The sequence below is a fragment of the Phasianus colchicus genome, chromosome 1 (genome assembly GCF_987193195.1).
Source record: "Phasianus colchicus chromosome 1, bPhaCol1.hap1.1, whole genome shotgun sequence".
NCBI lineage: Eukaryota > Metazoa > Chordata > Aves > Galliformes > Phasianidae > Phasianus > Phasianus colchicus.
The window spans coordinates 105,933,101-105,951,591 of NC_143436.1; the positions used below are offsets into that span (position 1 = coordinate 105,933,101).

The following is an 18,491-nucleotide window of genomic DNA, read 5'->3' on the forward strand; positions in this document are numbered from 1 at the left end:
CTTGTAATTCCCACTGGCAAGCTGAAGGCTGCAAGGTTGCCTCTGGGGACACCTAGACAGGCAAAATGATCACTAACAATGTGACTGTTTCCTTGACAGATGTGAAAATGTTTACCCAGAAAGTAACAGTAACTTTCTGGATTCTGCATTCATTTAAACAGTGATTAAGAATGTAGTAGAAGCTGCAAGCTGATGGATTTCTTGCACAAAGCAAGGATGAAAATAAGCCCATTAGTAATTTTCCTTCTACTCTGAGAGTTCAGAGAAGCTGGATTTAATTAGTTTAAGTTTCTTCAACTGGGAAATTGCAGACAAGAGTGTTTATCTTTTTAAATCAGGGATATTGAAGATCTTATTCAGGTCTTCACTGCTAGGAAGGATCGTTTTATGAAGAACCTAAGCTTTCAAGGCACTGTTAAAGCAGGTTAAAATTCTAGTTTGAGCAAGAGAGTTTTTTGCAGTGTTTGGAGTAGGGCATAACACTCACTCACATATATGAAAGAACACTGGCAGAGAAGAACTACTGTAGTCAAGCCATGAGCATTATAAGTCTTCATAAAAAAAAAAAGAACACCCAAAAGCAACAACTTGAAGCCCACTGCCACTATAAATATTGCTGACTAAAAGTTGTAAAATGAATAGAAGTAAAACACGTTCTATTCAGAAGCCAGATATGAGAAAAACAATTCAAGAGGACAGCAGAGCTTTGCTGGAGCATTTTGGTGATTGAGCATGAAGGCATCCACTTGAACAAGTTTTCTAATTGCAATAGAGGCCAGAAATGGCCCCTCAATAAAACAGATCATTAACTTGTTTGATGAGGAGGAACTGTGCTGTGCAAGAAAACATAAAGTAGGTGTGAAGGGTAGAAAATGAATTGGTGAAACTGAAGGTAAGACAGGATATAATGACATTCAGATAAAAGGTAATCAGGTTTTGCAAACTTGGTTGTTTGCAGTGCTTCATGATATCCTATGAGATGGCATTTCTATATATTTTGTATATCTGTTCCAAATTGTTGTCACATGTTTTTCTGAGGCAACAACAGATCCAGCCCATTGTCTCCCGCCCTGGCAATCCCCAGGCAAACATAGACTGAAGGAAACCAAACTGTTATCCCTCCAGGGTATAGAAAACATCCAATATGGCTTGGCCTCCTCTACAACAGCTTCTTTCTTTGTTTCAATATGCAAAAAAAAAAAAAAAAAAAAAAAGAAAAGAAAAGAAAAGAAAAAGAAAACAGCCAAATGCTATACACTTCAACATAAATCGGTATCATGATTTTTACTGCCACTTATGTCATAAAAGATTTTCCTATATTATAAAGCCTTACAACAGTGAGCATCACGAATTACTCAAGCCAAGTCAACAGAGTTATTCTATGAAAGGTACATATATACTGGGTGTGCCTCAGGGTGCTTTCACTGATTATGTTCTTAAATGTTAATGGTTACATGGTATAAAATTTAACTGATAGATATGATCTTGTGCTATGATAGTTACTTGGAGGCGTTGTCTAATGAATTTTAAATGGATGAATTAAAATTCATTAAATATTGACACTGGAAATAATATATGCCAGCTAAAAATCTCTGGCTGTTTATAATAGGAGTTCAGAAAGTTAATGGAGCCTGCAGGTTATTTTCTGAGGTTTATAGAGAACTCTCTGGCCCACTTGCTGAATGCTTCACTAGAGACCAAGGGAAATTTTTCTTCATGCTTTTACTAATGAGATTGCTGTGAGTTTACTCAAGTTTGGTTGAAAATGAAAAGGAGGTAAACAATATTTCTTACCTGAAAAAAAAACCACGTGAATTACCCAATGAAATGACAAGATGACAACTGTACATAGAGACTATTGTATTTCTTAAAATCTGCTACAGTCTGTTGCTCTCACTCTTTGCTGTAGGTGTAATTATTTTCTGTGATATGCATTTAAACTGCCCAAATTTCCAGGACTTTGACAATTTGCATTAGATAAGCTTATCTCCTGCTGAAGCAAAAGGCACTTTGAAGACATTAACTGCGTTTTGGTGAGTACAACCTTTGTCATTAAGTGAACTGCTTAATGCTTTCATTGGACACACCTTTTTTCTTTCCTGACTATACAGTATGAATTGAGGGCTGTGTTCGAATCCCTCTCTCCTCTCGGATTAACTTGCCACAGTCTAACTCCGTAGATAAGGTGGTGCCAGAGGTGGAGTTGGACGGATGGGTTTGCTTACACTGAAGTCCGTAAAAGAAACAAAAGGCCTTGCATGCAAGAAAAAAAAAAATGATAAAATGAATAAATGAGAGAAGTAGAATTAAAAACAAACATGAGAATGAGATTCAAAAGCTATTTAAATCAAAAGAGACTCTATTTATGGAAACATAAAAGTCATAGATTGTATGCAAATCATGCTTTGGATTAGCTTAATGATAATATATGCTGTGCAGCATTTTCTGTCTAAGCTTCTTATATCACCAGTGTGAAAATAAAGCAAAAAGAGAGAAACCAGAAAATAACACTGAAATCACCAGAATTTTCTTTCTTTGAAATTACTTTCACAGAAAAAAAATCTGCAGTACTCATATATTATGTTGTCACATTAACATATTTAAAGATTTCCATTATTAGAATCAGCAACACATCACTGTGAAACAGTAGCAGTTTCACTACATACAGACACTGTATATTTATATATTCATCCAACAAATTGCTAAATAATTTAACAATCTCTCATGATATAAAACTTTAGGTCTATTTTAATTATGATTTCAAGGGTACATTGCCTTTCCCAGGCTCCTGAATTGTTCCAAAATATTCTGCACCACTTTAGTGCCTGTACTATGCATTTTCTGCAATAGTGCTCCAAAATTTATTTGAATAAAAAACTCCTTAGTCTTTAATTTGATCTCCATATATTCGTTACTCATTTTGTGCTAGAACTGTTCTATAAAGTTTACACAGTAACCAGAAAGTTGCAAGATGAGCAAAATGCATCCATCCTTTCTCTCTGACTTACTCCCAAACAGGGACACCTTGATCAATAAGGCGTGCAAAATTGTCTGCCTGAGTTACATCCTTTGTTTGTACACATTGCTTTTAGTGAGGGCTTGATCAGGGGCATGCAGAGTAGTCTGCACAGTCATGAGCTGCCCTCTTCTGCAGGTCACCATGAAGACTAAGCCCAATCAGTGACTGTGGCATTAGGTCCCAGGGACCCACAGTAACATCAAGAGTCATTTGGAAAATGAAGATACCTGGTAAGATTCAGGTCACTGCCTTCTAGCTGTCTGATCAGTGGGGATGTAGACTTAGCTACTTGTGACTGCAAGGAGATACAGGCATAGAACCACAGAATACCCTGAACTTGAAAGGATCCACAAGGATCATTGAGCCCAAATTCTGGCTCCATACAAGACCACTCCAAATTCAAACCCTAGTCTGGGAAGATTGTCCAAAACCAAGGCCATGACTGCTGTCCTAGGGAGCCTGTTCCTGTGCTCAGCCATTCTCTTGGTGAACAGCCCTTTCCTAATCCTCAACCCTCCCCTAATACAGCTCCATGCTGTTCTCTCAAGTCCTATTTGCTGTCACCAGAGAGAGATCAGTGCTTTGACATCACTGCAGGGTGGTTCATTCCATCAAAAATCCAATGTTTAAAAATGAGGCACTGTCCTCTCCAGGCCCTCAGCTGTGGCTGCTTGCTTTGACTTAGATATGAAACCCTCTCATGTCTCAGCATCAGTACAGTGTAAACTACATCTATGAGGTAGAGTTCAGAATGTTCTCCTCTTTCCACTCATCCCTTATTTTTCTTGACTGCCTTTTCTGTCATTTATGTCATCAGTTTTGTAGGACTACACCTTGGAGGGAGAAGATGAACTGCTGACTGAAAATCTCTTGCCTTTCCTGTCTAAGTGCAAACTGAGCTTAAACAACCTTATAGTGTATGTCTGAAATTAGGTGATACAAACTGATGACTGTCTCAGTGTCTACCAAGCCTGCAGTGCAACATGACCATCATTCCTATGAAACATCCTGTTGAAGTGAACAGGACAAGAACATCTTTAGCAGTTGATCCAAACAGGGCCAAACTAGGGTGTAGGACATTGCCAGCAACAGACCAGAACCAGGGAAGGTAGTCAGAGCAAGAGAGTTGGTAGACAGCTTCATGAATAGACTCTGAGTGGCTGTATGTATTTTGTTTCTTTTACTGTGTCTGTCTCAGTAAATGGGTGTTTACACCCTATTTTAAAGGTAGATTCTATTTCACAAGCTTCTGTTATATTGAAGATGTGATTTATATGTAACATTTTCTTTGTTTCCTCTCACTGTTTTCAAATCACTCATTACACTTCAGTGGAGATATATCCTGAAATTGTTTGGCTCCATAATCTTACTTTGCTGTGGCATCTATCACCTTTCAGCAGGTTTCCCTGCTTTGAAGTGCATGCTTCAGCACAGAGTGTGTAAACACCTGGCTGTGAAAGAAATGCTTTCTAGAGCAAGAGAAAAATTACACTAGGGATTTGGAAGTACATTCCTGTTGTTACTCAAGAGCTGATTTTAATGCCATTAAAAAAAAAAAAAAAAAAAAAAAAGGGTTCTGTTTTATTCCTTTGCAAGATAATTTATACTCTAAATCTTAAAGATCAAGCTAAAACAGTTTGAGAAATTAATTGCTCTTGTTCTGCACTGCCATATTAAACAGCACTAATTGGACTGTGGGTGAGTTGCTTCCCTATTCTTATTAAGAAATTATTTCTCTGTAGTGCTAGAAACAAATGGTGAGCGTTCAGCAATACAAAATCTGCACTCCAGCAAAGAGACATAATGCAGTCACCACAGATCTCAGCAGAAACATCAGCAAGCTGGAAAAGGATGGCTTACCTGCTCAATATCACTGTTTTTCCTTGATTTATAAATAAATTCACCAATGGCTACGAAAACTGAAAGAACAAGCCCAGCAGCGAGCACTATGAAGATGCCCCCAATATTCTCTACCCCAAGAGCACTGGCTTCTTTGCTGTCCTCTTCAGGGCAGCCGTTGCCTCGCCACCACTTTTCCTTCATCATGTGGAGCTTCCCCTCCTCCTGGAGCTGGAGGATGGCAATGGTGATCTTGTCCCTATAAGGTGACCCTGGAAGATGAGAATAGGATTTGTCAGTGCTGATTGCAGCAAAGTAAAGGTAGAGAAAGAGCACGTTGCTACTATCTGGAGCAAAACGGCCCCTTGTTACAAGACTGAATTATTCCAGCTAGAAATTCTTGTGTTCTCTTCAGCTGGAGGAGGACGGAGTACCAACAAGCTGTTGGCATCTGCCCTGGGGACTGGAAAACAGAAGGCTCCTTTGGTGTTGTTATTTGTTTGGAAATTCGTGTTGTTTTCTAGGGTCTCCTACTGAGGTTTATTTAAGACTTGGCAGTGGGTTTGCTTGCTAAATAACCCCTCTATATCATGTCTGAATATTGCTTTAAGCATCCTTTGAGACTTTCCACTTTACATCTCTTCTATTTACTTCAACATCTGTTTATTTTTCCTACTGCATGAAAAATGAGTAACTGTCTAAGAAAACCCACAGCCAGTCAAATGCATTTTCTTCTCATTTGTACCTTCATATGCCCACAACTCCATCTACCTTAGAGCTTATAAGAACACAAGCTGGACTAGTCCTTTTTTTCCGTGTCTTGCAATATTATTGGCACTTCAAGCTGAAAATAGCATATATTTAATGCTTTTTATTTTCAGGCCAACAGCTTGCTAAATGATGCATTTTCAGCTCAACATCATTAATGGCCCTGTACAGTATCTGGCGAATAGTGGGGTCACATTGGGCAGTTCAATCTGTTTAGGTTTGCTTCTCATGCACTGGTCTAGCTCTCCATCTTCCAAAATCTCTGTTGTTCAGGATTCAGTTCAGCCAGCAGCTCTAACAGATGCACAGATCTGTAGCCTCAAAACGGGACAAGGGAAAGGTTTGCCCCTCATCCCACTTTTGGAACACAGCACTGTTAAAAGAATTTACTATCAATTAACCTTTGCAGTGCTGACAGAAGCTGAAGTTGTCAACGATAGCAGCAATCCTGTTATTAATTATAAAAAATAAACAGAAGTTGTTTTTGGCATTGTAAGGGAGGCTTTTGTTTATAGGGCAAGGATTTTATGATAGCAAGCAGGAGAGGATTACAAGAAAAGCTGTTTGGCTCTGAAGACATATATGTGCCCCCAACCTCTGTCATGCTGGAATTCCTGCAGTTGGAAGCTTTAAGTGTCTGGGCTGAAATACAGCCAGTGTCACCAGTCCTTCGTCCATGTAACTAACTGCCATCCTTCCCTCTCCTTTAGCACATTAATGAGACTATTCCCCTCTAGCTAGAATTTCACAATGAATCACATTTTGCCTCAAGTTAAAGCAGTTGCAATTCTTGCCTTCATCAAGATGAATAAAATTCAAGGCAGAAGGTGTGCCCAGAGTTTCAGTGATGTCAGGGTACATGTGGATGTGGACACAGGAAAATCTCACTAAGCACCACTTTTGTGTCTTCATATATCTAAACAGCCTGGGAAATTTGGCCTTGGTTTCACTTTTCATTCTTACACTGTCGTGTAAGACACTATTAAAAATAATTGTACCATGAATGCAAGTCCCTTTTTCTCTTTCCATTTCCTTTAGCCTGCAGCACTGTCTGAGGAGAGTCAGTGCAAAAAATACAGCAGTACTCTGTTGTGCCAACACTCGGCTATTTTTCAGTGTACCCTACTGCCAGTAATAGGACATGCTGTGACCACAGATGCCAAGAGACATGTGTCAGATTATACGAAGTCCATCTGGGAAGCCAGCAATCAGCAGCTACTGCTTTGGAAAGCCAGCTCTGAAAGGAAAATATGCCGGCTGTAAGAATAGATGATTTCTATGCATGCTATTAAAGAGCCAAAAATAAGCACAGCAGAAAATGAAACACTTACAAAACTGTCTTTACACGGAGAAGTGAATTATTACCACCAAAAACAACAACACCTTCTAGAAGAAAAAGCAAAATTATTTCTACCTTAGGAGAGGTTTGTCGCCCTGATGGCTGGAGTTTGTTATATTGTAGGTATCATCTATTTTCCCTTGTCTGAAAGAACAGAGCAGCTAGGCAAAGCGAAGCAGCCTGAGTCATGGCACAATATTTGTGGGGATGTTCATTCTTCTTGTGATGTTTTTGTTGCCAGCAGGATCATCACAATTCATCTTGAGGGTAGAAGGTACCTATCTATATTTCTACATATGCTTTTGAAGTTCATCAAGTGTGCCTGTATTGCTGGATTAGTGATGTTTTATTGGTGAGCACTAAAACTGCACACAAATCCAACTCAAGACCCCTTTGAATATTCAGCATAGCATTTATGGCCACTGAGCTATTAACAACCTACCTCTTGGGACAAGAAATAAATCCACATACTTTCTTAGCAATCTCCCAAGTAACAGCTTTAGTGTTAGATTTACTTGCATCAGCACTGGCAATGATACTGGAATACCTATCCTGACACCTATAATAGCGTTGCTTTCTTCAGCTGGATTCCTCCCAGGGTGACATTTGTATAGGTTTTGCATAGAGGTGCCTGTGTTACAGCACTGCTTCCAGACTGCAGCAAGCTGACCATCAACCATCACAGCAGATTTTTCATCAGTACTGATCTTTGCCAAGAATCTAATGAAAACCCTCCTTCCTGTGACCCAGGGCTCACTAATAAGCATAAACAGAGATGTTTGTTCATCCACCTGAATTTCTGCCTTCCTAGCTCAGCACACTGAAGAACGAAGACAGCTTATATCTGCAGTTTTCTACTCGCAGAGTTGATATTCCCTGGATTCATAGATGAATTGTTTCCTTGGGAACCAAATGGTGATGATATTCTGCTCATTCACTGGAAATTTTGGAGTGCAAGGCATGCTTTCGCTGCTGCAAACCATAACCATGTGGTTGTAGATTCTCCTGAAGGAGTGAATGCAGGCTCAGACTTGTTGAAACTTTGGTGTTAAGATCATAGGTAAGTCTTGTTTTCAGTGCAGCTTCTGCAGTGCAATTGTTTTGAATGCTGTGAGAGACTGACGGAGGCTATGGGGTTTATGTGAATATTATGAAGATCTAAACACTTCACCTTATCTGTGAAATCAACTTTTTAAAAGCTTAAGAAGCTTGATTACACTGCAGTATTCCCAAGTGCTTAGAGGTATCTATTCCCCTAAATTTTGCTGGTTTTCCTTAAGAAAAAAAGATCAAGGCACATTTATCATACGAGAAACATCTTATAAATATATTTCACAGCTGTATTTCCAATGGATGCACTCTCTCCGAGAATTGCCATCTGTTCCAATTATTCCTTCATTGTTCTTGGTTTAAAGTGTGGCAGCTTTATAACTGCAATGAAACTTGCCATTCGTTTGTCTTTATTTGGGGATATTTTAACATTTGTACCATTTTCCGTAAGGACAGAAAGCTATCCTCATATAGACAGTGGAAAAATATACTTACAATATTATCTGTGTGACAATCTGAGGTGCTCAGTGACGTAAAGGATTCCATTTCAAAGTGCAGTGGTGTTTTTTTTCTCTTATTTATATCTGATCTACCAAGCAACTAATGGACCAAATACTTCACCTATTATAAACTCTAGTTAATTCCCCTGAAGTCAATAGAAATGTGTAACTATTAATTGAGTGAGGCAATGTAAATGTATATGTGAGCAGTATGGAGAAGTATATAATGCAAGAAAAAGATCTGGTTGCCTAGTCTCCATTATTCACAAGAAGACAAACACAAACACAAAACAAGCAAAGAGAAAAAAACCACGTTATGTAATTCTCTGCAATTAAAAAAATCTTGTAAAGGACACTGAGTATGCTAAAACTCTGCTGGAAAGAGTTCACAGAGCCTGGGAATCTTAAGCTCTGCTTATCTTGAAACACTGAAGTCCCTGATGCAGAGGCAGAACCTTGCAATTGCTTCTTATTGTTCTTATGTGCATCTCTTGAGTCTCAAAATAGAACAGAAATTGGTCTCTTTTCGTACTTTTTTTCAGTGTGTATGTTGGACACAACATTTGTTGTCCCCCCCTTCCACCTTCCCTGAGACTACTTGATTTCACAAAAGCAAGTGATAATTCAGTAGTGCTACTTGGATTTAGAACAGAGCAGCAGAGGGGACGCCCAGTTTGTCACAGAGGGGATGCTCCAGAAGGCAAGCAGGTTACTTGACTGTGCTCTGCTATATTCCTTATTGGCTACAGAGGCTGCTTGCAGATAAGTGGATGCAAGAGGAGACCTTTTGCCTTAAAAGAGACTCCCAGAGTATGTTTTGATGAAAATATTTTCTAAAAGAATAGGGCATCATTCAGATAATCATCTACACATCTGTAGAGGACATTGCTGGGTGTGCTCCACATCACCTGTGCTGGAAAACATCTTACCAATAGGAGTTCCCACACCATAGCCTTTCGAATCGATGAGTCCCCCGATCTGAGTGAGGTTGCAGTTTCTCTGAGTCACATACTCAATGCTAGTGGACTCCATCAGCAGCGCGTAGTCTGTCGTGAGCACACGCTGGATTCCCTCATCATTGTTCTTCACCAGCGCTGTCTGCTGCCTGCTGCTCATGAATGCCCACATCTTCTCATATGTTGATATTTTGGATTTCTAAGAAGGAAAAATGAGGACACAGAATCACACCAGCGCTCAAATTACACCTGTAAACATTTCCTCCACCTTGATAGGCCCTATCTTTTGGCTTGTTGTGAATGATGTCAGTAGCATATCTTGAATGAAAGAATGGTTTTCCTTCCTGCAGCCTTTCACTCTCACTGGGCTTTATGCTTCTTCTGCTTCCTTTGCAGTGCCAGAAACTCCGTTACTGGCACAACCGTGAAGTGCTTTGAAGTTTTTTGGGCTAATGCTGTTACATGGATTACAGCAAATAATTACACATAACCCAGCAAATTAGTGCAGCTGGATACTCTTGTACTCAGTATTGGGGTTTCTGCCAGTCAGGGTGAGTGCACTCTTCCAAAAGCCTGAAGATGAGTAAAGCACTGGCTCTTTTATATTGATATCATTGCCTAAAAGTCATGTACATCAAGGATAAAGCTTGACAAGCAAACCTAAAGTGGCTTCTAAGCAAAATTCTGCTTTCAGCTTTCCATTGCAATCAGAATTAAGGACCTAATCCTTCTCCCACTGAAGTTTGGGGAATTTTTGCCATTGGCCTCAGTAGGAGTGTGCACATGGCTTGTGTCAATACCCAGTGGCACAGGGAAGAGGGGTGCCAAAAGTCACAGCTGCCTGAATGCAGTGCTGGACATCCCTTCCTCTCCACTCCACTCCCTGTTCTGTGTGAGCATCCTACAAAGGTCCTCACAGGGTGTGAAAAGACAAACTGAGCCTGCTCAGCGTTCTCAGGGGCACTGTGCCTGCTACCCTCAAGAGGTGCTATCTGCAATCCAAAAATCTTCAGGCAGTTGCACAGTGCTAACACAATTAAACCTTGCTGTTCTGTGTGCTGTCCAAACCTACTGAGCACAGTGTCACTTCTGGATGAAACAGCATGTTAGACCTACAGGAAGTTGGACCATTAGAAACTGTTTGACTCAAGATAGCATAGCTAACCATTACTGAACTATTTTGTGCCACTACCTAGCATGAGCCAGACACACACAAACCAAATTTTGGTGTAAATGTGAGCTCATGGTCCCCTCCATGTATGCACTTCCCCAGTTCTGGAGCAGTATATTCTCAGCTCCTTCACTGTCCCTATCTTTGGTTTGAAGCCATCACAGCTGATTTTAGGCTCACTGTGTTGGAGACCACAAGCACTCATTAAATACTGGTGTTTGGGAGATTCCTGTGAGCAGCTGATTTTCTGGTTCTTTGATCTTTAAATGCTAATATGATTTCCTGTAAATTCAATACCTGTGGATTTCACCTAGGTTTCAACCAAGAATTTAAGTCACTGGATACCAGTAAGCTTTGAAGATGGTTAAGTGGCTTTTTGCAAGTAGAAGGCATTTGTACTGCTCAGCTGGGAATACTTTTTGAAACTAATGATACATTTATGCAGTAAATTGAATCTGATATTGAATTTACTGGAAAGATGTATTCCTTATTCAGATAAGTTTGATAGAAAGATCTCAGCTTCTTAGCAACTTGATTCAACTGGCTTCTCATTGATTTAAGTGGAAAAATGTCTGCATATCTGGAGGTGGGACCTGGCAGGACTTGTAAGTTGAGATTAATTTCTATTATCACAGAGAGACAAGAAAGCAATGGAAGATTTATAGTATAGATGCATTGGATTTTGCCCAAATTTGTGTAAAGGGCTGGGAGGCTGACTCTGGGGTTCCTTTAAAGCCAAGAGTCTCTTGTCTTCCACAAATAATTTCAATTGCTTTTGTTTTCATTGCCCTCAATACCTGGTTAGAAAGCATAGCCAATGCAGGAACATTTTTGAAAATATTGCCTCTTTAGCAAGAGTTTGTCTAGAGAGACTATTCACAGCTGGGATACAAGCTCTCAATCCTTTATGGCAAGGATGCTTTCTCTTAAACGATGTCATAAGGCACACACAGAAACACCTACCTCTTATGTCTCCTTCTGACTATTGGGTTTTACATCCTCCCAGCTCTCTCACTGCTGTGCATGTGGCTGTGTGTGTGCTTACTCAGCTCCAGAAATATATGCAGCATTTTACAGTACGAGGGAGGCAAAGCGATGCCCTCGCAGGGCACACAGACTTCCTTTTGCATATATAAGTTATCTGTTGTATTTACTGTACACACACTGTGAAAATTTTGAACTTTTAGTCAGAGAAAGGAAATCCTAATATTGTGAGAATCATGAAAGGCTACATAATAAGGCCAATAAAAATAATCACATTTACTTACATTGCACTGTGTGTGCCTCACTGGTTTACAAGTGAAATGAATTGTATTTTCTATGCACCTTTCACTATGTCACCTTCACTCTGCCAGCTTATCTATCTCCATTCTGCACTAAAACTGATGTCCTTTCCTTTGGTTTTATGCACACGCATATTTCAGACACAAGTCAGCTGGCATGTATAGCATATAGATATTTAATCACCTTATTATTTTTAAGAGGCTTGCATACTTTAAAGCCTACACGTTTTACCCTGAAGGATTAATGGTGAAAAAAAAAAAAATAAAAGAAAAAAAAAATCACTGTAGAGCTGGAAACAGCTCTAGAAATTTGTTCTAAACTTCTTGTGGTGAAATTACAAGTTATTTCCAATGAAATATTGTAGAGGGAGCAGATTCTGAGGAGATCTTTCTTGTGCTGAATTTGACTTCAGAATAGCAATGACAGTGTCTGTCTTTACGTGGTGAAGAGCTCTTATATCCAGGAGATATCCCAGGTCCATCCAGAGGGCAGCAATGGCTGTTTCCCACTGCTTTGCATTCGTATCAAGATTCTGTTCTCACCTAATGAAGTTTCCAGGAATACCTTGAGATAGGTTTCCCGGCATGTCTTTAAAGAAATGACAGTTCATCCTTCCAAGAACTGACTATAACAAGGCTCTGAAAAAATGCTGTACTTTTTGCATTTCTTTCAGTGCAGAAACATTTATATTCAGCCACAGGACAGTCATTACAAAGGGAGTTCACCCTTGATAGCTCCACTAAGGATGGTGCTATCACATAATTGAAATGACCTTGATGAGCATTTCTAGTTTTGAGAAATGACCCAAATACCATTCCTTTCTGAGTGTGGAAATGCTCACTTCACCTCATGTAGAAATATAAGTGGGTTGTGCTTAAAGCAGTGCAGGGGGATACAGACTGGAGAAGGAGGTCCCTCAGCACAGGACCTGAATCTGCTCATTTGGAATCAAGGGGTATTTTGCCCCACATGTTGTTCCACCAGGGTATCTCATTCTCAAAGGCACTGCATATCTGACTATCTATAAACATCAATCTCAGATGCTACAGTAAAAAGCATGATACCACTTTATTCAGTGCTTAACTTCCCTGCTGAGAATACCGATGAAGCTGCTAATTAATTCTAATTGTCACAGGATTTCTGTGTGTATTTCCTAAATTTATAGCTGGTTGGCTTTTAAAATTGACATTTCATGAGATTAACCCATTTTCTTTCTAATTAATACTAATAGTGCAAAAAAAACCAACCAACCAAAAAAAACCACCCCTCCAAAAAAAAAAAAAACAAACAACCCAACAACCAATGCATTTATCTATGAAGCAATTAGCCACACAAAATGATCCTTTACTTACAGACATGTTTATGTGTGATTGTGGCCATTATATTAATAGTATGCCTAATGCTGACCATGGAACATTTTAAGGAGGCAAACCAGCTTGTATTTCAATTATGTGCAGTCTTTTTCCAGTGCAGATGTAACCTTCATAATCAATTTTAGCCAAGTCTTTGTATGAAGCTGAGATCCTTCTGTGAGAAACAATCTGAGGGAGAATATCCTCAGGTCCATGGCCTTGTTCCCTTCAGGTTCTCCCATCAAAAGCATGGGTTTGCTCCTCACAGCAAAGGTAGCAGGTAACCATCCACGGGTCAGTTTCACCACTCAGAGCTGGCTGATGCCATCTTACCTTGAAGAAGGTCATTGTGGATCCATCTCTAACAGCCCCGTACTCTATTTTGGTTTGCTTTGCCAAATCGTCAGCTGAATCAATGGGGGATTCCATCCTTTCTACCGTCAGGAATGCAGCCAGGTTGGCAGTATAGGATGAGATTATGATTAAGGTGAAAAACCACCATATTCCTCCAACTATTCTGGTGGAAAGAGCTTTGGGCATCAGTTCTGATCCTGTTACAATATCATCAAAACAATCACATTAAGGCGATGCTGAATGATGCCTTTTCTGATACCACAGACTATTTTTAGGCACAGAATGCTTTTATGAGCCATAGTACAATAAAATGATTCAAACAGTAATCTCACAGATGCACATCTAACATTTACAATGGTAACACACTGTGAAGGGGATGTATGCCATGGTACATGACAAATGGAATTATCCTTGGATCTAAACCCCATTACCTCTCTGAGCTAATGCTCATTGTGCCATTAACCTTGTAACCCAAACAAGCTGTACTATTATTTTTTATCTGATTCCTGAATTTCTTTTTTGCCAGTATACCATAATCAATATTTTTAACTAGAGATCTTTAGCAGAATGCTGTTCTACTTACAAGCTGCCTAGGAGAAATGCCCTACAAGAAGGTGCTCTGTGTGCCTTCTATCCACATACCTAAGTAGGAACAAGGTGATCAATATGCTTCCAGCGTATTCATGAGCCTGCATGAACCTGAGCTCACTATCCAGAAAATGTCTTACTACAAAAGTGTGATTTACATTTTAAAATTCAGAGGGTGAATGGAAGTATGCTTTGGATGTACAGGGCAATGCAAAGTTTTGGACCCTGTATTTGACACTAGTTATCAATGAAAAGGTTTTAGCAGTTCTGCATGCATGTCACACTAACAAGTATCAAAGTGATCTGCCATAGTCATAAAATCCCCTGGAATAACATGCTCCCAGCTTGGGTGGTAGGTGCACTAAAATGGCTTCTTAACAGCTCAGGCTGAATGTAAGTAAGCAACACAGGTACTCAAGCATTTTCACGCAAGTTTTATGTTTGTTTGTTTGTTTGTTTGTTTGTTTGTTTTGAGGCCTCCCCTCTGAACTTAGCTCATTAAATGGGATTTGGGGATCTGGTTTGACAAAATACTTAGACGTCTACCTGAATACTATTGATTTCAAAGTAAAAACATCAGCATAATTATTTTATTGATGAAAGATAAACTTTAGAATGTATTCTGCCTGTGAATGGAAACCTCAAATGGAAAACTTTTGATGTAACAAATATTTATGTTACTAGAAAGCGTCCTGATAATGCATTCTCTCTCCTGAACTATTTAATGATTTCTGGAAGAAATGTAAGCTGGTTATAGAAAATGTTTTCAGACTTTGCAAAAACTGTGAACGTGACTTCTGGGGCAAAGACTGAAAGAGTAAGAAGCTTACAAACAGCTAGCAAACAGATTTAACTCAGCTTCATAAACATATAGATATGTCTCTTAAAGGTCAATGTTGAGCGTAGCCCTAGGGTTTCAGGAGGCTGACAGAACTGCCGAACTGCAAGAGCAGATGCTCTGCTTGCACAGCTCTAGTGCTGCATGCATTTCAAATTAGGCTAGCAGTCTAAAAGCAAAACCTCTTAAAATTTGATTCCAGTCTACCCATTTCTAGAGCTGTAGCTCTATTTGGGTTTGTGTTGTGGTGTTGTGGTTGTGTTCTATTCTTCCTCTGTCTTCCAGATAAGATTTTTTTAATAGCATGAAATCTTTTTTTTTATTATTTTATTTTTTTTTAAAGCATTGTTGCTCTCAGAATTAAGTCTGTATTTATCTTCAAACTGGGACTGAACTAAAAAAGCTGGCCTCTAGGAGTGCTGATTCAGACCATCCTGAAGGTGTAATGTCTTTAAAGCTCAGGCAGCTATACACATACAAATTCTGAACTTGGGCCCTGATGCAACACTTAGTATATATTGTATACAGACAAATAATCTAGCAAGCAACAAAGAAATCTGCCAGTGCCATTGCATGGTGGCACAAACGAATATGTGGAGAAATCCTGCGTGCTGAATTTGTAGGGTGCCAAGGCTCCCATGATTTCCTCTGGCAAAAAGTTGTTTGTGAAAAAATAGCAGAACACATTCTGTGCAATTAAGCTCAAGACTCCTGGGTCTATTAATTATGCAGTGAGCATTGGTTTTTGCTTTTGGAAGGTGCTGAGCACGCTCTGTTCCCAGCAGAAACAAGCGGGCCCAGCATCTCTCTTGATCAGCTCCATGATTATTTCATTGTTCACCTTTCTGTGTTCCCTGACTGCAGCAGAGAGCATTAGTATAAGCTTCATGCCCCTGACTTTGTCCTAAGCACTTTCCTGAATTGAGTGCTGCTGTTCTGCCCATCTGGCTGGAAGGGGGTTCTGGCGTGTAACATGCCTTCCTAAAAGCAGTGGTTTTTCTGAATGAATCTGATGAAATGTGACCCATTTGAATGCTTTCAGAGTATGCATAACATATTTGAGACTTTCAGGGGAAAACCGGGAGAAATAACATCTAAATAGGAATGTTGCTAGTTAGACTCAGGGTCAGGGACAATACTTGCTGAAGTCTCTCTAGTGCCTTTTTATGGCAGACATGACAGCCAATCCTGATCCAGACTTTGCTCACGCTCTGTAGAAAAGAGAAAGTCTGATCATCACATTTTAAAATTTAATAACAAGTGGCTTCCAATCAAGCATAGCAATCAGCTGCTGTCAACAAGAAAGAGTATAACAGTAGATGCAGACTCTCACAACCATTCACTCCGTGTTCAAGCTCTTCACATTAGCAATGATGCACTTACAATCACACGCACCACAAGTCTGTACATGGAAACATTTGTGTTGCCTTACAAATGTTTTTTCTTTCTTTCTTTCTCTTGTTTTGTTTCTATGCTTCTTGAAAGACAAGCAGAGTCTGGTTGGGGCTGACTGTCATGTACCCAAGGTAGTGGTAACGAGCAGACACTGCATCCCACAGTTTGCTGTGGATGATGGTAAACTCCAAAAAAGGCAGTACATTGAAACACAAAATCCTGGGGCACTTTCACACACACGGCAGTCACAGCTATATACACACACCTGCCTGATACTGTAAAACCTCAGTCTGCATCTCACTGATCAATTGGAAGGACAACAAAACAAAGGAGCAAAACAGGCTCTTCCTTCTGCTGGTCACCTTCAAAGCCATTTCTGTGAGGCTTTGAATGGCTTCAAAGTGTGTTTCTATTCTGTCAATGCATTAGTGCACCAGTACAAGCAAGAGTATCCTAGATGCAAGACAAACTTCAATCTCTACCGTGTCCAGGAAAGATCCTCCTAATGTTTCTTTTACTGCTACTCATGTCTGTTAAAAAGGGAAGAATAAACTGTACCTGCATGAGTGTAGAGATGGTTTTACATTCCTTACTTAAATGCTTAGGAATCTAATACTGAAGCAAAATGGTATTTCTTCTGGATTGCCTTTTTGGTTGTTGTCGTGGGGTGGGTTTTTTTGGTTCAGCTTTGATTCAAGTGGAAATTTTGTCAGAAATTATTTTCATTCCTTTCAGTGAACCCCAGTTTTGGTGAATAGTAACTTAATTGGAAACCTTTGCATATATATGCCATAGCCAAATGTGGTCAGTACACATATCTCTTTTACTTCCCATATGAAGTGAGCTTCACTGCCTTTCCTTGTCAATTGTGTATAATGTCAGCTGTTTCCAAAATCATCAGCAACAGGGACTTGTGACTGTGTAAAGTTAATGCTTCTAGGGTTGGATTCGTTTACAGAAGGATGGGACTCATACCTGCAGAAAAGCCATAAAAAAAAGGTTTGGTTTTTGTTTTAAACAAAGCATTTGACAAGTGCCAACAAACTTAACAATTCTTCTGAAGAAATTACATTATCTGTTCTGTTTGGCAGTGAAAACATGTTTTTCTAGGGTTGCTAAGGCTGTTACTGATTCTACTGGGATGAAGCCCAATTGGGAAGATATTTTCCTGTTGCCAAACCTCTTAAATCAACAGACTGAACTTCATCACAAGGAACATCATATCTAATGAATATTTTCTGTTAAACTTCAGCAGCTCCAATGTGGACCTGTCTGCGTGCCTCTCACCAGACTTCCCCTCCTTATTCCTTCTGCATCCTTATCCTGGATTCTGCAGCTTCCCCTTCTCTGCCATCTCCCAGCTCCAGAGATATATTGCTTTCTTCCCTTCCTATATCGCTTTGGTTCTGAGATCAGGTTTTACAGTATAAGCTGTAATTACAGAGGGTGGAGTTTACCAGCACAGAAGCCCTTGAGCAGACTGTGGGACGTGTGCGATAACGAAGTGTAACCGATGTACCTTGCTGCATGAGAGCTCCAACTCCAAACCAGAAACTATTTAGTAAAGTAAAATTGTTTTCCACCACATCTGAGTCTGGGTTGCACGGGTGGGGGTTATACCATTCATAGGGTGTAAACCTGTGGCAGTTAACAAAAACAATCTGTAAACATCAAATAAAATACACACAGCGGCAGCAGACCTGAACAACGCACAAAATGAGGAGATTAATGAAGAAAACACGAAAAAAGGAAACCTCAGTGGGAAGGCCGTCTGCAGGATGTCCAGCAGCTGCCTCACACAAGCTGTGGAGCAGAATGTCACGGCCTCGCTCCTAGCACAGAACCTGCATCCTTACTTTTGCTGCTCCTTGGTCACTGCCCTCAAAGCTGAGGTTGCTGGAGAGGCTCGAATCCCCCAACACTTTGTGGTCGGTGTTGCTGGGAGGGCCCAACTCTCCCAGTGCTTTGCGGCCTACGTTGCTCCCAGGTAGACCTTCTAAAAGGTGGGGAGACTGCTTGAAGCTCCAGCACTGCTCCA

At 40.0% G+C, this 18,491-nt stretch overlaps 1 protein-coding gene across 4 annotated transcripts in view; it reads right to left on the reverse strand.

The window, feature by feature from the left end:
- The window catches only part of GRIK1 (glutamate ionotropic receptor kainate type subunit 1), a 157,600-nt gene that overhangs the window by 6,308 nt on the left and 132,801 nt on the right, over positions 1 to 18,491 (reverse strand). For 2 of the 4 annotated variants that reach the window (XM_090121708.1, XM_090121697.1), the window contains 5 exons: positions 17,973 to 18,091; positions 13,612 to 13,829; positions 9,445 to 9,670; positions 4,880 to 5,130; positions 2,088 to 2,253 (listed from right to left, as the gene is read on the reverse strand). In XM_090121708.1, coding sequence (XP_089977834.1) covers positions 2,104 to 2,253; positions 4,880 to 5,130; positions 9,445 to 9,670; positions 13,612 to 13,829; positions 17,973 to 18,091 — 964 coding nt within the window. In that variant the 3' untranslated portion in view covers positions 2,088 to 2,103. The remainder of the gene's footprint in view (positions 1 to 2,087; positions 2,254 to 4,879; positions 5,131 to 9,444; positions 9,671 to 13,611; positions 13,830 to 17,972; positions 18,092 to 18,491) is intronic. The other 2 variants (XM_090121705.1, XM_090121689.1) reach the window with 1 other exon arrangement.